Here is a 23484-nt window from a genome sequence, read left to right on the forward strand (position 1 = left end):
GTAGGCCGGACACGGGTACATGATGGGGGTCTGTGACGGAATCAAAGATGATATCCTTTCCCCAGTATATTTCGAGGATCCACTTGTTGTTTGTAATAGCCCTCCACTGTTGTAACTGAGAGACTGAGAAACAGCCCGTCACAGACCCTGGGCTGTCAACGGCGGCGAGGGATGGTTCCCTTATTAGAAGGGCATGCGGGTGGCCGGAAACAAGAACGAGCCCCTCCACCTCTTGACAGGGAGGCGCTAGGATGCATCAGCTAACTTGATGGTCTGTGCAACTGCCCCTGTACACTCTGCAGTGAGGCTGTCTGATAGGCATCCAGCCGGTGTGCTGGCCGATCAGAGTAGCCTCCCTTGTCATCAAGATGCCAGAAGTGAGACTGTACTGCATGCGCTCTTCATTCCAGAGCCTCCTGAGCAGCTGGCCCAAAAACCTGACCAGGCACCAGTGGCAACTGATGAAGATGATTGCGGCATGCCTCCAGTAATCTGGATTGTGCCAGCCATACCTGACGTCTTGCCTGTGTCAGTAGCCCCAGGGCTTTCCCAGTAGAAAAGGCAATTGACCTTAAAGCCTGCAGGGAAGCATCGAGCAGCTCTGATGCTGTGCCCTCCGGGGGGTCCTTGGTCATAGCTGAATGAAGTGGGCTGAATGAAGTGGGCATCAGGTGGGCTAAAGAGTTCCCCACCCGGCCCAACCCTGAAACCGTGTTATAAACCCTGACCAACGGGTCATCGGTACGTCTGCATTCTGGGTTGGGACATCGTAAATTCTGTTTGAGGGCCTCATCAGGGGACACAACCAAAGAAGATATACATGTCTCCACTGGAGGCATGTTACCAAGACCCATCTCCTGTGCATTGGCGAACGCCGCCAACGTACGTGCCACCCGGTCCGGTCTAGCTGCTGGAGCTGAACGAAAGGCAGAAGCAGCTACATCCACAAAGTCGAAACAAACCAGCATCAAGAAATCCTCTGGCCGAGAGACTGAACGGCGCAGACGGTTTGAAGGAGCCAAAACTGGGGAAGGTAACGGAGGAGCAGACATACCTGTCCCCCTACCCTCATCAGCTTCTTTACAGGAGGCTTGTACAGAACCCGCCAGTAAAGCCTGGAGGTTCTGGACTGTACTTGAAAACTCAGCCACCTGGTGAGCAAGGACAGCCGAAGATCCATGTTTCTTGTTTGGAGGTCCCTCAGCCCTTCCTACTAACCGCTTGCTGCTGCGTGGTCGAGCTTAGAAAGCATTTTGAGGGGAAAACCCTCGAAATTCAGGGTCCCCTCCTCGTTGTTGTCTCACTTCCATGGGCATAACACTACACTCAGGACAAGGATTCGTTAGAGCCTCCCTGATGCGGTCAATACCGAAACAGGTACGGCAATGGTTGTGAGCATCCATTAAATCCATAGGCCCAGAGCAGACAGAGCACACAGCCATATTCTTAATAATAAAAATCTGAGACCCCTGGTCAGCCAATAGGGTAAAAGCACTCAATGGGGACACTTAGCTAACCTACGAACAGTCACCAAACACACTGGAAACCGATGAGTGTTCTTAGACTCAAGCACAACAAATGCTGATGCTAATGCCAGCCCAAACAAACGGTGCACGCTCGAACGAGATATCTCCGCGAGAATGACAGAGAGTCAGACCATGACATAACGGAAACGTATATGAACTCCGAAAGGTCATTGGTCAAGGTCACTTGTGACTGAATCAATACGAGATTCTTGTATCATACGCAAGTGCATGACCACCTTCCACTATGTTTAACTGTCTCTGGCAGTCTAGAAATATGAAATAGAACTCATATTGCTGCCCATTTAATGCACATCTGGGCCCCAGTAATAGCCCACTAAATACTAAATCCTATTTTAAACCTATGTGAAGCACATCAATCTTGGACCCCTACTGCTACTACTACTACTACTACTACTACTAATAATAATAATAATAATAGGGTTCCAGCAATGATTAGGACTGCTAATGATTCAGTCTGCAGAAAAAAATCACATACAGAAAAGGTCTATATGTATGAGAGTAAACAAAGTACATGTGAACGCAGCAATGGGCACTGTGGGTTTAAGGAGTTAAATCGGGGAGGAAATCTTCTCATGTTCCATTATTTTTGTAAAATATTATCATGGTGCACTTAAAAATGTTCTGTTTTGTGCTGTAAAATTCTTGCCAATTTCATATTCACTAGTCATGTTGATTTAAATACCCTGGGTACCGTAAATGTATGTCTCTAACTGTCTGCGTGCAGTTTATTTTCATCAAAATCACAGCCCTGAAGCCTGACGAGGGATATACACTTAAAAAATCTATTTGATGTTATTCTAGTTTTGATCCATAGTGAGAGATGTCTTTATTCAGCTTTGTTTTGCCAATTAAGAACCATAAGGTGTGGTTGGAAGCAGTGCTAATGTAATTTACAAAGGAAACAGGTAAATTAGTGAAACCAGTAGATCATAGTATGCAGCCCTTAAATTGATTGATCTTTTTGTTTTCCTAGCATAGTTACTCTGTCCCCTTAGCATCTGTAGCCAACTGTCGCAAAGAGCAAATTGACAGCTCGCCCTTGGCCTTTACTATAAGTAGGAAGTCAACTGTTCTACAATGTAAAGTCACATTACATAGTAGTCTCATTTCAAAGTTTGATGACTTAAATCTAAGTTTGAGGTGAAAACAATAAAGATAAACGGATGAGTCAATTAAAGACAGATGTTGGGAATAATAATGAATGATAAGGACATCTGGTGTAATTCTCTGATACTACAATAAGGAAATTTACTGATCCTTTACTACTGTGCTGATAAATTGGTAAGGAAGATGTTTCCTTGGCTGTGTCTTGGCTGTTTTCAGACTGTTTAAAATTCCCTTTAAGTCTTAGATATATTTGGCTTAAATCAGAATGCACTCTCTTTTTTGCTTATTTCGCCATTCATGGAAAGTTTATCATAGTGCAAGTTTATCAAAGTTTATCATCCTGAACTAGGTTTCAGGTGCAAATAACACAATCTGTACAATTCCCTTGATCAACTCTATATGAATTATGAATAGTAAAGAGAAATGGATATAAAAAACATCATGTCTGATTTGTATTGTTCTCTGGTCTTACCGGAAAAAGAGAAGAGCTCCCAGAGCAGCTTGAAGTACAGAAAAGTAATGCTTCTGGAAATGCTCAGGAAGCTCTCTCAGCTCCAGGCTTGAAGAAGAGGTACCTCTCTCACCATTGCTCATTTTATACATTTTATGACCCAGTTTATGACCCATTAAACATACTGAATCAAAAGCATCTTTATAAGGCTGTGACATGCACCTGCCTACCTTGTTCTAAAGATCTGTATTGGTCATTGGGAAGATACAGCATACTTTATTATGCAATCATCCGTATTTGAGATTTATACATCAAGGTCTCCGAAATGTATCATCAGTTGTAAAATGTAAAATGTATAAAAATGTAAATGTGTATAACTGCATCAGAAAAATCTGCAAATAAAAAAACAGTAAAGCAAAATGAAAAGTTTTAATATTTTGCTTGTGGATTTTATTATTTGATTTGAAACTTTTGGCACAAAAATTCACTCCATATAAGTCCACTTTTACAGCCAGGAAAGGTGATCTGTTAGGTATTTTTCAGCTCCCACAATGTTCTGTCTTCAGCTGCTGTTGTTTTTCTTGGCCAAGCTGTTCAATGTCTGATTGGTAGTACATCAGTGGTTTCTTTCTTTTTTAGGACATTGTTCCACCCAATTTTTAGGTGTGCAAAATTATTTGAACTGATAGTCTTATAGTAAATTTAAAGTGAAATATAGCTGCAAGCCGCAATCTGCGAGTCCAAGCACTCCACACAAATATCACCTCCAAATGGCCAGTTCTTGCCAAGATACATAGAACAATAAAGAGACCATAGATGAACATATGTCATCTATCAAGATCTGTGATGATAGCTCAATGCTAGCTGTGTAAAGTGCTTGCTGAAACCCGGTTGACTGAAGGCGGACATGTTTTTGAAGTAATTCAGTGATGATCAACTCACTTGGACTTTGGTTCCTGAGAAACAGCAATTTGAACTTAACTCCAAGCCCTATGAATATGAATAGCAGCTATTTGAGTAAACCAGCTCCACCCCCTTAGAATTGATTGATGTGGGTCAGACATATTGTTAAAGGTAAAGGTTTTTAAAAGGCAGTTTTTTTAGAGTCAGAGTAAACACATTCAGTTAAAAAATGATTTTCATTGTTGAACATATTTTCCAAGAGATATGTTTCTGTTTAGGTGCACAAACATAAATAGCACCCCCCAATGGACAGTTTGATTGAGATTGCATCAGATAGTGGTGGGTCCCGATCCGAACCTACCATTCAAGTTTTGTGCCGATACCTCAATGTTAACCCTGTCAAATGCCTGCTGAAATCTGATTGGCCAATGGCAGCCAGTTTTTTATTTATTTTTTTTTTAATTATTTGGTCATTATCAAAAAATCCACTTACAGATTACCACATTGATGCACCATACCAAATTTCAGCCCTGACTGGACTTATGGTTCCTGAGGATTGGCTACAGGTGGCCATGTGTTTGAAGTGATTAAGTGATGATTAAAAATCCAGTTACAGATTAGCAGATTGATGCAGCATACCAAATTCCAGCTCAGACAGACTTACAGTTCCTAACTGAGCCTTACTCGACCCCCTTTCAATGACCACACCCCAACCTGAGCAGACACCCTGAGAACCTTGTACTGAACATGGCTTTCAAGTTTGGATTAAATCCATATTACCAGTCATGTATTACAACTATGAGTAAATCCAGCTCCGCCTCCTTAAAATTGATTGAAATGTCAACATTTTTTGATAAGTTTAGTTTGGGTAGTTTAACATCAATCTTGTGAAGGTTGACCAAAAATCCTAGGACTAGTTCACAGAAGTAGGTTTCGCATGTTATGCAAATTATCCCAAATTTATGTGGGTGGAGCCAGGCAAATTAGTAGACTTTGTGCAAACGAATTAAGCTGAAGATGAATTTTCACTGTACGCCTTATTTTCAAGAGATGTGCTTGCATTTGTGTGCATTTGTTGTCCTATGTATGCCTTTCAGCATAAATGTATGCAAACACTCATGAGTTACAGCTGTTTGAGTAAATCAGGCTTTGCCTCATTTGAATTGATTTACGTGTGGCGGCCATACTATTAATAAATGTCAACATATTTTTGATCATTTTTGAGCTTCACACTCTGCTGAGTAGTTTGAAACCAAATTGGTGAAGATTGGCCAAAAATGCTAGGACTAGTTCGCAAAGGTGAGTTTTGTATATTATGCAAATTAGTTAAAAAAAAAAAAAGAAAGAAAAATCTTAGTAGGCAGATCTACATGAGTCTTGAGGCTTTTTTGATTGGGAGAACCCAAGGGATCAGTGGAAAAAAGAATTTTCTTTGTAGGGCTCACAGTTTATGAGATATGGACCAAAACGTAAAACGCTGCACCATAACACCACCATTAGGTCAGTCAGGCCCATTTCCCTTGCCTGAGTAGCAGGAGGGAATACTGAGCAAGTTTCATGTCTGTAGGACTTACGGTCTGGTCTGCACGATTTGTTTTAAAGCATAATAATAAGAAGAAGAAGAAGAAGAAGAAGAAAAATCCTAACAATTCCAATAGAATTAAAAGCACTATGTGCTTGGACCCCTAATAATGACTGATGTAGACTGAATCCCACTTTCCCCCTACTCCCAATACGTAGGGTATAAACAAATGTTTGCTAATATTTCCTATAGTCAGATGCAAAAGTTTGTGTACCCATAGAATAAACCAAAAATAACCAACAGGTGTGACAGATCGTAGTCAAATAACAAAAATAGTTTACAGTATATCAGTTCAAAAGTTTCCATCAGGGATATTCCTCCTGACATGTCTATTATAAGTTGGCTAAATTTTATACACTGCCATCTGTCTTTTAGTATAATTTAATGCTTAAAAAAGTAATACATTAAATGTATTATGGATTATCGAGGCCTTTAGGAACACCAGCATTTAGTTAGGTGTATACCGGGAGCCAGGGCGCCGGACATAGCAGGTAATCTTAGGGTCTTAGGCAAGCTCACGTTCTCAAAGATAGTTATTCATGTAGGAGCTAATGATATACGCCTTCGTCAGTCTTAGGTTACTAAGAGTAACACTGTAGAGGTGTGTAAATTAGCGAAGGCGATGTCCGATGCTGTAATATACTCTGGCCCCATCCCAGTGTGGTGTGGCGATGTAGCTTACAGCAGGTAAACTGGTCGCTGAACTGCTGGATGTCCAGGTGGTGCTCCGAAAACAATGTTGGCTATATAGTTGCCTTTATAACTTTGAGGGCAAGGCTGGACTTTTAGGGCAGGACGGTGTCCATCCCACTCGGGAAGTGGCTGCTCTCATTTCTTGCAGCATAGCACATAGTCTCAGAACAGGCCTAGTTAATCGGTCACAATCCAGGGCCAAGGCCAGGGAGCAGACAAGCAGGCTAAACCGAGCGTCTGCTAGCCGCACTGAGTCGTCACTTAGGTTCCACCGTATTGAGACTGTGTCTGTTCCCTGAGCTAAACAAAATTATAGACATATTCAGACAGTTTGTTTTATTAACCTAATTAACATAAAATTAAATCAAACCCAATGCGTAGCCAGCACCGTTGATCTGAAGCTAGGACTGTTGAATATTAGGTCTCTTATGTCTAAAGTGCTTATTGTTAATGAAACCATTACTGATCAGGAGTTTGATGTACTGTGTTTAACAGAAATGTGGATTAAACCAAACGAGTTTGTAGCATTAAATGAAGCTAGTCCTCCCGGGTACAGTTACATACATCAGCCCCGTCTAACTGGCAAAGGAGGAGGCGTTGCAATCATCTATAATGATAATCTAGGCGTCATACAAAAACCTAGTCATAAATTCAACGCGTTTGAAGTTCTTTATACTATAACATACGTAGCCACTAAAAATAAGTCTACCCAGGTGATTCCAGTAATTATTATTTACAGACCCCCGGGGGCATATTCAGAATTCCTGTGTCAATTTGTGGATTTCATCTCTAACCTGGTTGTTTTCTTAGACAAAGCATTAATTGTTGGAGACTTTAATATTCATTTTGATAATCCAGATGACCCTCTAAGAACAGCAGTTGTGTCCATTCTTGATTCAGTAGGGGTTAATCAGAATGTAATAGGACACAGCCATAGTGGTGGTCACACTCTTGATTTAATACTAACATTCGGATTAAATATAGAAAATATAGTCTCATTTCCACAGTCTGAAGCTATCTCAGATCATTACCTCATCTCATTTAAAATGTGTCTTAATCATAATATATGCACCTTGCCACGTCACCGTGTAAAACGTACTTTCACGTCAACAACTGCACAGAGTTTTGTCAGTAATCTCCCAGATTTATCAACCATGATTGGATCACCGTCTGATCCCGAAGAACTTGACCGGGCAACTGGATGCTTAGAATCAACCTTCTGCATCTCACTAGATAAGGTAGCGCCACTTGAAAGAAAAATAATTAGGGAGAAAAAGTTGCACCCTGGTATAGCAATCACACACTAACTTTAAAACAGACCACTCGAAAACTAGAAAGTAGATGGCATCAAACTAAATAGGTAGTATTTCAAATAGCATGGAAGGAGAGCCTTTTGAGCTATAGGAAAGCTCGTCGTGCTGCTAGATCAATGTATCTCTCCACCCTAATTGAAGATAACAGAAATAATTCTAGATTCTTATTTGATACTGTAGCAAAATTAACTAGGAATAAGACCACAATAGAAACACGCACACAATCATTATATAGCAGTGATGACTTTTTATAACTAACCCTGTAGATGATAATATAATAATATCAGATCAACAATTACAATGTTTTACTCCCCTTGAAGAGACTGAACTAATTTTACTAATTTCATCATCAAAATCATCAACCTGTATAGATCCTAGATCCATTACCTACTTGTTTCCTCAAACAGATAATTCCTGAAACAAACAAACCTCTTTTAAAGATAATAAGTTCTTCCCTTAGCACTGGCTATGTACCTAAATCTTTTAAACTAGCAGTTATCAAGCCCTTGATTAAAAAACCTGACCTTGACCCCTGTCAGCTGTCTAACTATAGACCAATATCAAACCTCCCCTTTATCTCCAAGGTCAAGTGGAGTTTATTGTCATTTCAGCCATATACAAGTACATAGTGAAACGACACGACGTTTCTCCAGGACCAAGGTGCTACATAAGAAACACAGAACAACACAGAACCACAAGGGACTACATAAATTATACAATAAAGTGCACAAGTGCAAACGTGCATATAGCACAAAACAGTACGAAACAGTACAAGACAGTACAATGACTACTGGGACAGACAATGGGCATAGTAAGTCCCAGTGCAGCGCCAACCAGTACACAGTTCTGTTTAAAGTGAACCTAGTGACAATAGTGCAAATAGTACAAGAGTACAAAACAAGTAGCTGAAATAGTGTAAACATAAGTGTAAACATAAGAGTAGCAGCCTATGAACAGTAGAATATAATGAGTAATGTAGCAGCATAAACATGTGCAAAAACCTGCAAAAAAATTGCAGAGATGATGTTCAGTTGTGTGTGTATATTGGTATGTGTGTGCGTATTCCTTCAGTCCAGTTTCTGAGTATTGGAGGTATGTGTGTGTGTTCCTTCAGTCCAGTCCTAGAAAAAGTTGTAGCACAGCAGCAATGCTCATACCTACATAGAAATAACATTCATGAAATTAGTCAGGATTTAAGCCTCATCATAGCACAGAGACAGCGCTGGTTAAAGTGGTAAAAGACTTACTACTGGCCTCTGATCAGGGTTGTGTCTCCTTGCTTGTGCCGCTTGACCTTAGTGCAGCTTTTGATACCATTGATCATGCTATTCTCCTCAATAGACTAGAAAATGTAGTAGGCTTTAAGGGAACGGCCCTCTCCTGGCTCAGGTCTTACTTGCTTGATCGTTATCAGTTTGTAGACGTAAATGCTGACTTCTCTTCGCATACTAAGGTAAAGTTTGGTGTCCCGCAAGGCTCTGTTTTAGGCCCACTGCTCTTTTCTTTATATATGCTATCTCTGGGCAAAATTATTCGTAAACATGGTATTAGCTTCCACTGTTTGAGCAAAGCCAGATGACAGACACCAGCTTAATAAAGTTGATGAATGTGTAAAAGACATTAGAAACTGGATGCTTATTAACTTTCTCTTGCAGTTAGAAGTAAGCTTTCTGATTACATAATAACTCTGGATGGCCTTTCTGTTTCATCATGTGCAGCAGTAAAAGACCGACTCTAGTCTTTCTTTTGAAGCTCATGTAGATAATATAACTAGGATCACTTTCTTTCATCTCAGAAATATTGCTAAAATAAGAAATATATTGTCACTACACGATGCAGGAAAATTAATTCATGCTTTTGTTACCTCTAGGTTTGATTATTGTAATGCCTTACTGTCTGGATGTTCCAGTAGATGCATAAACAAGCTCCAGTTAGTCCAGAATGCAGCAGCGAGAGTCCTTACCAGAATCAGAAGATAACCCATATCTTATCCACACTGCACTGGCTCCCAATCAAATTTCGTATTGATTATAAAATACTACTATTGACCTATAAAGCACTCGATGGTCTCGCGCCACAGTACGTGAGTGAACTTTTGGTCTGTTATGATCCGCCACACCTACTTAGATCAAAAGGTGCAGGCTATTTGTTGGTACCTCGAATAGTGCGGGCTACAGCTGGGGGTAGAGCTTTCTCTTACAAAGCCCCATAGTTATGGAACAGCCTTGTTGGAACAGTTATGGCTGGCTGCCTTATGTCCCAGGGTGCCCTCATGTCTGTGTTAGCTTCTGGCTCTCCCTTTTAGTTATGCTGTCATAGCTAGTCTTGCTGGAGTCCCTGCTTGCACTCTGCACGCAAAGTACATTAACCATTAGAGGACAAAAGGATGGGTTCCCTTTTGAGCCTGGTTCCTCTCAAGGTTTCTTCCTCATATTGTCTCAGGGAGTTTTTCCTTGCCACTGTCGCCTGTGGCTTGCTCATTAGGGATAAATTCACATATTTACAATATATTTTTTGTGAATCCATTTATTTCTGTAAAGCTGCTTTGTGACAATGTCCATTGTTAAAAGCACTATACAAATAAAATTGAATTGAATTGAATGTGCCTCAGTGAAGTATAGCTTGGTGAAAGAAATAGACACTCAGTGAGGATTCATTGGTTAAACTCTCAGAAAAAGGGATTTCACCTTAAGATTTCATTGGATAGTTAAGGGTGCTTAGCTGAAGAGATTTTATTTGGCCCCCTTTCAACTCATTTATTCATTTACCTAGAACCTTCAGTTGTTCCCCTGAGGGTCACACCAAATAACCCCAAAAGTATATGCAGCTAATTAGGTACATTTTAGCTACATAACAACATCCAAACAACCTGAAGAATCAGGAGCAAATCTGACAGGAAGAATGGGCAAAATCGCTCCCAAACAGTGTGCATAGCTGGTAGGAACTCACCTTAACAGACTTAAAACTGTTATTGCAGCAAAATGAGATTCTACCAAGTACTAGTCTGAAGGGGTAGAATATTTATGCAAGCTGCATTTTTCAGTTTGTATTTTTTTTAAAAGATCTGCTGACAAATAATAAATTTTAACTTTGAAAATTTACTTGTCATCACTAGTTTGCAATTTAAAAAATGTTTGCTGGAACAATCTGTTTAAATGTCATTTGTAATCCAGATGAATCTGATGACTTTTAAAGGGGTTGAATACTTTTGAGAGTAACATTGTAGTATAAATTATTTCGAGACATGTTTCTGAAAGAATCTAATATGGCTGGTACTTTCTGGTATGAACAGTTCAAGAATGGAAATAAAGGGGTAGTGTACATTTTGGAGTGTTTCACTTCACCTTATCAACAATTTTACACTTTCCTCTGTTAAATAATCTGTTTTTTATTATTAGCCCTAGATTATGTAGATGACACGCCATACAAGTCCCTGTGTAAATTGTTAGTATAGTAACTATATTGTATGAGACACACATAGAATGAGCCAGCATTGTATCATTTGAATAATCTTTATTTATTTTTGTAATCAATAAAATTAAAATATGTTTATGCAGATTGTTTTTAATCCTGTTTGTGAAAGACAGTGATGCCAATTTTCCTTTAGGTTGAGTCGCTGCAGCCTTCTCCAGCATCGTTTTCTGCAAGAAGCCACTGTAACGCTCTCACATACGTTGTGTAGCGCTTTACCTCCTGCACCATATAACCTAAAGATAAAGTACCATCCCTAAAAGGCAATGTCTGATAGTAATCTAAATGCTCCGAAACCCTCTGTAACTGGTCCTTGTAGCACTCGAGCTGCTGCTCTAGAGACCTACAGGTAGGGAATGAAGGAAGGACCTGAGGGTGATGTTCCTTCTTATCTTGTGAAACAGGAGTGAATGGAGGAGCAGAGTAACATGCGGCGATGCAGTTAATGTGCGTGACCCATGATATCTGCTCTACTTCACTCTCAGCCTGTAAGTAGAAGTGTCTGGAGTCTGCGGTCCTGAGGCACAGCACATGCGGCCTCTTTTTGTAATCTATAGCGTATGCCATGGCGTGATGCAGTCTAATGGCATTGTCTGTCTTACACAAATCAGATGTGTCTTTTCGTAAATAAAGAACCATGCCTTGTAGGACTGCATTAAACGGCTTCCATGCTCTCTTGCCCTTTCTGGTTTTAGTCCCATTCTTGTCTGTAACTCTTTTGCGGATGAGATGTCCTATTTTGTGGACAGGATCCATGCCCACAATCGGACATTTACCTTCAAACCTTTCTTCCTCTTCTTCTTCCCATTCTGTTGCAACATCTTTCCATTCTGCTGGAACATCTTTCCATTCTGCTGCAACATCTTCCCATTCTGTTGCAACATCTTGCCATTCTTCTGCAACTTCTTCCTTTTCCGTTGCAACATTTTCCCATTCTGTTGCAACATCTTGCCATTCTACTGCAACTTCTTCCTCTCCTGTTGCTCCGTCCACAATTTCTTCCCCTTCTGTTGCAACATCTTTCCATTCTGTTGCAACTTCTTCCTCTCCTGTTGCTCCGTCCACAATTTCTTCCCCTTCTGTTGCAACATCTTTCCATTCTGTTGCAACTTCTTCCTCTCCTGTTGCTCTGTCCGCAACTTTTTCCACTTCTGTTGCAACTTCTTCCACTTCTGTTGCAACTTCTTCCCTTTCCATTGCTCCGGCCGCAACTTCTTTCTGTCCTGCTGCTCTGGCCGCAGTTCTGTCTCGTTCATCACTGCCTGGCTTTGTTATCCAGTTTTTAAGCAGTGATGGCAGAAAAGAAAATAACATCTCCATCATGTTTTATTTCGTCCTTCTGTAGCGAGAAAGTCGTGAGAAATCAGCTGTAATAAGAATGTTTGTGACGTTACTCTGTGCTTTTACATAAGCGCCCCTTTGTGACGCCATCATTACGTCACAGTCAAACGGCGCCGTCCCAAATCGAAATGTTTGATGACGAACATCGAGGGACCCTCTGGTCCGCGAGCGAGCGTTTGGGACAGTGCCCGAGACTTCACCACATTCCCGAGCGCTACCCGCGGTGTTCTCGCGATGCACAGAGTCACGTGATCACGGTGTCATGCCTCTTAGTGTGGACTGTTACTGTGAGCTACGAGCTGAAAAGAATTAGAAACAGTCGGCTGGAGTGGACAACCTGTGAAAACTTCGGTTTATTATCATCGATATTCGTCAATGTCTTTAGCAAAAAAACATAAAAATAAATTTAAATGGTGCACAATGGTGAAATGAGCTGTGTGCATGCAGCAGCTCTGTGTAAAGTCTTCTGTATGCAGGTTAGAGATCAGATAATTATCTAAATTAGACAATTGATGCTACTTGCTTTAATGGTTAATTTTAAATTGTGACCCTTAGAAATATTATAATATAATATAAGAAGAAAATTCTTAGAAATAAAGGCACCACACTGTCAATTTCCTTGTTGCTGAAGTTGTACCACATAGGGGTAGCCTACATCTTGTGTATCTTTAATATGTATATTTAACCTGGAAACATGAATAAAATAAGGCTTTAAAAATAATTGAGAGTACTTTAAGCATCCCTGATCTGCCTTTTTTCCTTTACTTGAAAAGCTAAGTGAAGGTACACCACATGTACCCTTGTTAGTACCAACACAGCAACATTTGAGAGCTAGCTATTTCTGGGAGTGTAATGAGGCAACTATCATCATCATCATCATCATCATCATCATCATCATCGTCCATTTGATTATGTGAGGCTGGTTTAATTTACTAGTTTGACGGACGAGCCTGTAATGCACGAAACCCCACTACAGACATTAGCTTGTAACTTTTTAGTAGTATGGAAGAATTTTCTTAATCAAAGTAGGATTTAAGTATTTTTTATCATATAATCCATCAAGTATAATCAAGAGTTAAAATACCTAGAAATAATAAGAGATTTAGTACATTTAGAGAGTGACTTTATGCATATGATTTTTCTGTGTATGTGAATCAAGAAACCTAAAACAAACTGGTGTGACCTTGCAGGTGGACTGTGCTTTTGGGTAAAACAATAAACACACAGTTCTCATTCATAAACTGTATCTTCTTCAGTCCAGATGTGCTCTATCATGTCTCATGGGAGGGTGTTTTTCTCTCTACCAGACTACTGAAGTGCATTATTGAAGTTGTGATGAAGGTTAACTTTTTTAAAAAAATAAACTGACTGAACTCTCGCCATGGTTAAAACTAAGATACAGGATCAATGAAATAATTGAGGCGAGAGACAAGGATGTAATAAAAAGAAAAAAAGAGAAGACTTCACTTAATGGGATCATTGTTTTAGAAGTGTATAAAAGCATTAGCCATGTTACATAGTAGACTTATTTCAAAGTTTGATGACTTAAATCTGAATGATAAGGACATCTGGTGTAATTCTCTGATACTACAATAAGGAAATTTACTGATGCTTTACTACTGTGCTGATAAATTGGTAAGGAAGATGTTTCCTTGGCTGTTTTCAGACTTTCAAATTCCCTTTAAGTCTTAGATATATTTGGCTTTAATCAGAATGCACTCTCTTTTTTGCTTATTTCGCCATTCATGGAAAGTTTATCATAGTGCAAGTTTATCAAAGTTTATCATCCTGAACTCGGTTTCAGGTCCAAATAAAACAATCTGTACAATTCCCTTGCTCAAGTCTATATGAATTATGAATAGTAAAGAGAAATGGATATAAAAAACATCATGTCTGATTTGTATTGTTCTCTGGTCTTAAAGGAAAAAGAGAAGAGCTCCTAGAGCAGCTTGAAGAGTAATGCTTCTGGAAATGCTCAGGAAGCTCTCCCAGCTCCGGGCTTGAAGAAGAGGTACCTCTCACACCATTGCTCATTTTATACAGTTTATGGCCCATTAAACATACTGGATCAACTGCAGTTAGCATCATAACTGCAGTTAGATGAGGAGAACTCACCAGCCACTGTTTATCCAAGAGCTTGAAGTGGAGAGGGTGAGCAGCTTTAAATATTTGTGGGTCCACATCAGCGAGGACCTCACTTGGACACTCAACGCCACCCAGCTGGTTAAGAAAGCACAACAGCGGCAGTACTTCCTAAGGAGGCTGAGGAAGTTTGGCATGTCACCTAAGATCCTCAACAACTTCTACAGCTGTGTTGCTGAGAGCGTCTTGACCAGCTGCATCACTGTGTGGTATGGCAGCACTACAGTGAGGGATCGCAATCATCTGCAGGACTCCACTGCCCTCTCTGCAGAATATTTATTTACCACCTCAGTAGTCCACAGGAGAGCTGCCTCCATCCTTAAGGACCCAACCCACCCACAATACGGACTGTTCACACTCCTACCCTCAGGACGGAAGTGCAGGAGTGTGAAATGCAGGACTTCCAGACTAAGGAACTTCTTCTTCCCCTCAGCCATTAGACTTTTAAATGGGTAGCCAGTGGACACAGACTAGTCTCGCATATCTCATAGAATAGGTGGACTGAACTGCTACAGCTCAATTTGCACATTTGTAAACGTTTCTGCTGCTATTTCTTATCAAGTAGCTTCATTTCAATTTGCACATTGTTAATGTGACAGCTGCTATTATTATGGTGTAGTTGCACTCAATTTGCTACAGGCTACTGTACTATTGTTTTTGTATTTCTTATTGTTATTGTCTTGTACATAAGTCAATATTGCACATAGAGATATACTATACTATATATTACTGCTACATGTGAACACATTACTGTTACTACATGTACTGTAATATTGTTTTGCACAAGTCAATATTGCACACTCACACATACAGATGTACATAGTCTATATTTCTACTTCTGCAACATAGCTATACTTTATTATGTTTGTTTGTATGTATGTGTATGTCTGTTTTTATTTTTTACATAGTTTGCATTTGTCTTGGCATTCGATGTGGACAGCAAAGAAAGAATTTCGTTGTACAGGAAAACTTGTTTTTCCTCACTGTGCACATGACAATAAATGCTTTGAATCTTTGAATCTTTATAAGACTGTGAACACATGCACCTGCCTACCTTGCTCTAGAGATCTGTATTGGTCATTGGGAAGATATAGCATACTTTATTATGCAATCATCCATATTTGAGATTTATACATTAAGGTGTCCGAAATGTATCATGAGTTCTAAAATGTAAAATGTATAAAACGTAAATGTACATAACTGCATCAGAAAAATCTGCAAATAAATCTGCAAATAAAAATAGTAAAGCAAAATGAGAAGTAATCACATATATATTAGATTTTGATCATTAATATTTTGCTTGTGGATTTTATTATTTGATTTAAAACTTCTGGCACAAAAATTGACTCCATATAAGTCCACTTTTACAGCCAGGAAAGGTGATCTGTAAGGTATTTTTCTCATTTGTTATTGTTATTTGCATCATGTGTCATGGTGCTCTCAGTATTGGTTTTATCTTTTTTTTTAACTAGCAAGTACTAGATATTTTGTCATCAGGGATGTCACACTTGGTGCCGTGTGTCCTGTACTTGGATTTAATTGAATATTTTTGCAATCTATTTGCCAAATATTGACAAATATTATAGCAATTTCTGGTACATCTGTGGAAATAAATTATTTGTGTCCATTATTTTGTTACCTGGCATTGCCCCTGCTGTTTTTCCTTCCACTGATTTGCCTTATATTTTGGGTTTTTTGTTGATTTGGTTGCATCCAAGTTTGATTCCTGTTATTATCCAGGGATAAATTCTTTAATTATTTTGGTAATCTGTGTAAGCTTTTTGGTTCTTTGGTGTCACTGTCATGGCTTACTTGTGTATATTTCTGTTTGAAGAAAACCAACTGTAGTCCAACTCCAGTAGATTAGGTGGAGTGGCCATGCAGATGGGGTGTTGGTGACACCGGAGGGCGCCCTTCCCATCATTTGCAAGTTGTGTGACCATCTGAGTTTTTAGGTTAGCAAAAGTATTGGAACAGATAGTTATAAAATAAATTTAAATTAACTTAATATTTGATTGCAAATCCCTTGCTTGGAATAATGGCATCCTTCCACTTTTTTTCCTGAATTCATTCTGCTGCTACAATCATGACTTACGTCATTGTGTTACCTTCTCCCCTGCCCTGTTGCTGATGTCACTGACTGTTGTTTTTGCGTGTTTCTTCACAGCTCTCGCAATGTTCTGTCTTCAGCTGCTGGGGTTTTCCTTGGCCACGCTGTTCAATGTCTGGTTGTTTGCACATCAGTAGTTTCTTTCTTTTGCAGGACATTGTTACATGTCGTCTATGCCCAATGCTTGTGCAATGGCTCTGATCGATTTTCCCTCTTTTCTCAGCTTCAAAATGGCTTGCTTTTCTCCCATAGACAGCTCTCTGGTGTTCATGTTGGTTTATCCTTTTTAACAACAAATGCAGTCTTCACAGGCAAAACCCAGCATGCAAACCAAGAGTAGGCATTCAGAGCTATTAATCATTTAAACAATCAGTCTAACAGGGCACACCTGGGCAACAAGAAACACCTGTCAGTCACATGATCCAACATTTTTGATCACTTAAATACATGGGTGAGTTAAAACAAAAGGTGTCATGTTGTAGAAGTTTAACACGTATAGATATAAATATCAGGAAATGAAAGCTGAAATCAAAGAAAAATCAAAAGAATTATAGAAAAATCAAAAGAATTAGCCTTGTCATTCCAATACTTTCAGAGGGGAATATATATATATATATATATATATATATATATATATATATATATATATATATATTAATGTCCCAACATCTAAAGTTGTTTCAAGCAAGCTTTTGTTGGGTTTGCCTAAGTTTGATTTAATGTGAATAAAATAAGAAACCTACAGGGCAATTTCACTGACACAGCACAGCCACACTTTATTCCCATGTGCCCCCTTCCCCACCTGCCCCACCCGCCCCATGCAATGATTTTTTTTCTCGTTTTTCCAACTTCATCAAAATAATTACTCCATCACACTGTCCATCATACAAGCAGAATTACATTAAAAAACCCAACTGCATCAAAGTCAAACAAATCCAGATTTTACCCAATCATTACTGTTTTGTTGTTGCATTTCTTCCTATCATTTATTCCAAAGAAGTCTCACTTGGATTGTTATTTTGGACCTGATGTTCTTAACTTTGTCTGGGGTTTTACTGCCACCAATAGGCCTAGTTGCAGAGCAGCTCATGCAAGCTTGGCATAGGATGGAGGAACAGAATGTTCTGTATTTGTGTCTATTTCTGCAGCAGCTTGACTAATGTCCTGTCTAACTTTATATCTGACATGAAAGAAAACTGTGAAACATTTATTCAAGGGATAGCAATATCAGGAAGAGGAACAGAAAAATAAAAACAGAGAAAAAAACAGCACTCTAATCATTATGTTCTCTCAACAAAACCATTTCATGCAACAATGAATAAATTTATTCCTGAGTTTGTTTATGGAGTAACTGCAAGTTGCAGACATAACTTAAGAATAATTCACATCGTAGGTAAAAACTAGTGTGTGCTGCAAAAAAAAAAAAAAACATGCAGAACTTCAACAATGGACATTAATGCTTTATCTCCAACCAGTTACACTCAGTCATACAGACACACACAAGTATTTCATCTGTAAATGGATATCACTTTGATCCGAGAAGAAGAAATTGCACAATGTAAGACAAAAATAATGGCTGGATATAACCTGTTATCAAGAGACAGTTCTTGTTTATTAATTTATTAACAATTATTAACATTTATTAATTTTCAGTGTCAGCTTACTGAGGCAAAATTCCACTTGTCTTAACAATAGGTCTTGTACCTAAACATAGCATTTGTGAATGCTAATCCATTTGCTCTGACATTCATATAATTGTCATGGATTTCCTGAGAAGATCACATGTTGTTGATGGACTCCAGACGTCTCTGGAGGACAGACACTCTAGAACATCTGGATCATGCATTCTCTGGACTTGCCTACGCCCACCCATTTAACTGGAAGATATGAAAACACGAGATAAATCACCAAGGTGCTGAATTTACTTCAAAAGAAGACATATTGCTTTACATGCTTTATGCTAAGCCATGTGTGTTTGACTCACTAGGTACACCAATGTGATTCTCCACAAAGCGGATGTAGTTCTGGGCTTTGGGGGGCAAATCATTCCACTTCCTGGCTGCTGAAGTATCTGTCTTCCAGCCAGGCAAGGTCTCATACTCCACTTCAACCTTCTGCAGTACCTCCATATTAGCTACGTGTCCAAAAAACAACACATTTAAAGAAAGTCAGTAGACCAGATTTTTACTTATGATTACAAAGTCTCTGATTGTTGAATAGACACATGACCAACCACAAGCAAATAGGCTTGTATTCAGTGCTTGTGGTCACCTTTACATCACTTGTCCCATTCTCTAAGGCTAATATCTGTCAGTTGCATGTATTCATAATTAAGCTCATTAAGCAAGGAAAAGTAAAAGTAAGTAATAAGAATAATCTTTAGCACATATGTCAAGTTAGCCTTTTTTTAAAAAAAATTAAGCCTTAATTAAAAAATAGTCTTACCTCAAGTATACGAGCATTTACGTACATGAGTATTTAAGTATATACAGCATACAGTGCATTCAGAAAGTATTCAGACCTTTGTTTTGTCCTCCATTTCCTCAATAGCCCTTAATTCAATATGATAACTTTTGATGGGTGGTAGTCAAAACGTATGCATTTAACAGCTAACAACCCGTATTATGTCATTCAAATGCCTCTTTTCACATTACTCAGAATGCTCTCCCTAGGAGTTAAACAAGATGCACTAATGGGGGTGGGTACACTAGCTAATCCAAGGCTGTGAGCGCACCAGTATGCATTTCCACTGTTGGCTAGGGTGAGGAATGAGGATCTATCACTCATGCTGATAACTCTAAATTGGCCAGACAAGCACTGGATAGCAGAAATAATTTGGCCGCGGTACTATGTCTGGTATCTGCAATGTGCATTTACATGGCTAGGAGAGAGGGGTTCAGGAAGACTGACTAGCACTCTTGGTAAAATCTATAACTCCACAGCACCTGTCCTACTAAACTGTGTAGATTATCAACTTGGAGTACACTAGCAAAGGGAAGCGTACTTGGCTGGTTTGTGTGCTCACTCTACTAGGAGAATGGCAGCATATTAGCCTTTTTTTTGGGTGTTTCTATTCAGAAATCTTTGCTGACCTTGGGACACTGTATTGAGTGTAGGTGTGCTCAAGGGACACAGCTCACCAGGGACTGACTTACTCATGTCCATGCCCATGGTAGTCTTCAGGATGAGTCTGTCTGGCAATATGGGAGTTGGCATTTGCCATAGAGTGATACCGAAATGGTTATGACCATAACCCCAGTTCTCAGCTTGAGTGAGGTATTTCACTAGACCACTAAACCACAAGGAGGACTAGGCTTTCTTATGGACATCTCCATACATAGATTGATTCATCTTTTCCACTGACCCAACAAGCCTCCCAGTCCCTGCTGCTGAAAAGAAAAAAAAATTCATGCCCATAGTGCCGTTACCACTGCACTTCATGTAAGGGTTGTAACTGGTGGATGAGCGATGCCTGGTTTCTTCACTTGGCCCTCATTCCAAAGAGTTCAATCTTGGTTTCATCAGACCATAAAATATTGTTTCTCATGGCCTTTTACTGAGGAGTAGCTTCCTTCTGGCCCCTTTACCATAAAGGCTTGATTGATGGAGTGCTGCAGAGATGGTTGTTTTGGCAGGTTCTCCCATGTCCACACAGGCCCTCCAGAGTAACCTTTAGATTCTTGGTCACTGTCCTGACCTAAGCCCTTCTCCCCCATGTACTCAGTTTGGCTGGGTGCGTAGCTCTAGGTATAGTCTCTGGGCTGAAATTCTTCCATTTAAGAACGATGGAAGCCACTATGTTCTTTACAGCCATCAAAGTTATAGATTTTTTTGGTTCCCTTCCCCAGATCTGTGCCTCAACACAATCTTATCTCTAAGGAGTACAGATAATTCCTTTGACCTCATGGCTTGTTTTTTGCTCCAATGTGTTCAGTTAGCTGTGGGGCTTTATATAGATAGAGGTGTGTCTTACCAAATCATCTACTGAATTTAACAATTAATTTGAACAGTTGAACTTTAATCAAGTTCTAGAAATACACTCACTGTCCATTTTATTAGGAACACCTGCACATCTGCTCATTTATGCAGTTATCCAATCAGCCAATCATGTGGCAGCAGCACAATGCATAAAATCATGCAGATACAGGGGATCTCTGTGAGTTTAACTGTGACATGGTTGTTGGTACCAGACTGGCTGGTTTGAGTATTTCAGAAACTGCTCATCTCCTAGGATTTTCACACATACCAGTCACTAGAGTTTATACAGAATGGTGCAAAAAACAAAAAAAAAACATGTGAGTGGAGGCTCTGCAGCCTGAAACACCTTGTTGATGAGAGAGATCAGAGGAGAATGACCAGACTGGTTTGAGCTGACAGGAAGTCTATAGTAACTCAAATAAGCACTCTTTATAACCATGGTGAGCAGAAAAGCATCTCCAGAATGCACAACACATCAAACCTTGAGGTGGATGGGCTACTACAGCAGAAGACCACATCAGGTTCTACTCCTGTCAGCCAAGAACAAGAATCTGAGGCTTTCGTGGGCACAGACTCACAGAAACTAGACAGTTGAAGACTGGAAAAAGACCAGGTGATTTTTTTTCTAATTTTCAACTGTCCAGCTCAAACCAATCTCGCCATTTTCCTCTGACCTTTCTTATCAACAAGGCGTTTCCATCCACAAAACTGCCGCTCATTCAACGTTTTTTGTTTTTCGCACCATTCTTTATAAACTCTAGAGACTGTTGTATGTGAAAATCCCAGGAGATCAGCAGTGTCTGAAATACTCAGACCAGCCCATCTGGCATCAACAACCATGCCACAATCAAAGTCACAGAGATGACACTTTTTCTTCATTGTGATGTTTGATGTGAACATTAACTGAAGCTCTTGACCTGTATCTGCATGATTTTTTGCATTGTGCTGCTGCCACGTGATGCTGATTAGATAACTGCATGAATGTGCAGGTGTACAGGTGTTCCTAATTAAGTGGACAGTGTGTGTATACCTATATATTGTAAAACATAACCAAAACCTTCATCTATATCTACACATGCAGTTTTATTAAATGATGCTGATTCTTTCAGATTTTACCTGGGAAATGGGGAATTCGTTTGCCATTGAGTTTGTAGGCGACACCCACTTTAATCTCATCAAGCACATCAAGAATGTCCAGTTTAGTCAAAGCAATTCTGCAGAAAAACACAAAACACTCATTTGCTTATCCTCCTTGTTTACATAATATATATTGCAGTAGTTTCATTAAAATATTGCTACATAATAGCAGCTCAATATTTCATATTATGTACTAAACAACTCACGCGGTGAAGCCGTTGATCATGTGAGCATATCTAAGGATGACCAGGTCCAGCCACCCGCAGCGTCTCTTCCTGCCCGTCGTAACACCAACTTCATGACCTCTTGTCTGTAACAGCTCCCCTACAGCCTAAATGAGAAAAGCATTTAATAAAATCACAAACATTTCTCCAACTTTCTCATTTTAAATCAGCACTCCTGTCAATTATTTACTTTAAATAAGACACATCACATACCTGTCATTTAGCTTCATATCATGACTTCTTGAAATAACTAACACATTCTGCCCTTTCTGACTAACATGGCATTCATGTTTGTGTAAGTGTAATGGGGTTGTAATTTGTCCACATACATGAAATAATTTTCTCATGTTATTGGCAGGTCAGAAATGAGTGGAAAGGTTATGTAATTGCACTTGGAACCAAGCCCTGAAATGTGCGACCTAAGGCAGTGTTTATGTAATGATCGTTTCTGAGTGAGCTTTCTTCCCACTTTGAAAGCAATTATCTAAAACCACCCTTGTAAACAACAACATGTAAAAAATGTAAAGGAATAACATTTAATTTTATTGATTTTATTTATAGTAAGCATGTGAATAACTCTCAGCAAGTGGACGGCTGTCACATTCTGAAACTAAACCCCTGGCACAATCTCAGAGCCTAAAGTTATCTCCTGTTCATGTGATGGTTATTAGAGCACTGAACCAGCTGGTGCAGTTGGATAATCCCTTCGCTCAATGATGAATGAAAGTCACAGTATTTGTGTATAGAGGTTGTAAAATTGCAGAATCATACATACAAGTGTCTTGAGAAACATATCGGTTACCATTTTAGACAAACAGGGGTGCTTTTGAAATATTAGAGATATTATTCTGTGGTCTGTGGAGTTTCAGGGAGTCCTTTCCCCTTAAAATTTCTGACTAGTCACAGATGCTACGTGTCAGCTCATTAGAAAAAATATGAGCTGATAGTCTTCTGCAAAATATGTCATTGGTGCTCTCATATCCACACAATAAAACAGCGTCTGAAATTAAATTTAAAATGTATGAAGTCATTCAGAATGACCCATGAGCCCAAACTGTTTCTCTTTTTAAGGAATCTGTGGTAATCTTGTGCTCATTAGATTTGAAATAAAAGGTCTGACTAAATTATTATGGTACTCTGTCAAAGCCATAATAATTTAATCATTATAAATAACAACAAGCTTCAGGTATCACAGCTTGAGAGCAAGATTCTATTTGTCTATTTCACTTCTATTTTTTCCTGAAACTACAGCAAATTCCATTATAGTACATATATTTGGAGTATATGACAATTAATACCTGCATGCATTCTTCTGTCTGTCTCCCATATTAACACGACCGCCACATTACCATGGCTGATAAAGAATGGAAGATAGTAAGTTCACTTCAGTGTTAGTCATGGTAGAAGTTTTTTTTTTTTGACAGACTGTACCTAGTCTATAAATGATGCAAGCATGAGCTCTTACATTGAGTTGTTCTGTTGGGA

At 39.3% G+C, this 23484-nt stretch overlaps 1 protein-coding gene and 1 long non-coding RNA gene across 2 annotated transcripts in view; one reads left to right on the forward strand and one right to left on the reverse strand.

The window, feature by feature from the left end:
- The first annotated feature begins 2751 nt into the window (after positions 1-2751).
- Positions 2752-15569, forward strand: LOC117598324 (uncharacterized). Its single transcript, XR_008302551.1, has 2 exons — positions 2752-3225; positions 14331-15569. It is a non-coding gene; the product is annotated as an uncharacterized LOC117598324 (long non-coding RNA).
- Positions 15570-17852: 2283 nt separating this feature from the next.
- adss1 (adenylosuccinate synthase 1) overlaps positions 17853-23484 on the reverse strand; it is a 10866-nt gene continuing 5234 nt past the window's right edge. Inside the window, exons 9-13 of the mRNA XM_026920002.3 lie at positions 23465-23484; positions 21982-22106; positions 21755-21852; positions 18645-18794; positions 17853-18537 (exon numbers count right to left, since the gene is read on the reverse strand). The exon at positions 23465-23484 is cut by the window's right edge and continues 135 nt beyond it. Coding sequence (XP_026775803.1) covers positions 18485-18537; positions 18645-18794; positions 21755-21852; positions 21982-22106; positions 23465-23484 — 446 coding nt within the window. The 3' untranslated portion in view covers positions 17853-18484. The remainder of the gene's footprint in view (positions 18538-18644; positions 18795-21754; positions 21853-21981; positions 22107-23464) is intronic.

This window comes from Pangasianodon hypophthalmus, chromosome 10 (assembly GCF_027358585.1).
Source record: "Pangasianodon hypophthalmus isolate fPanHyp1 chromosome 10, fPanHyp1.pri, whole genome shotgun sequence".
In the NCBI taxonomy this organism is placed as follows: domain Eukaryota; kingdom Metazoa; phylum Chordata; class Actinopteri; order Siluriformes; family Pangasiidae; genus Pangasianodon; species Pangasianodon hypophthalmus.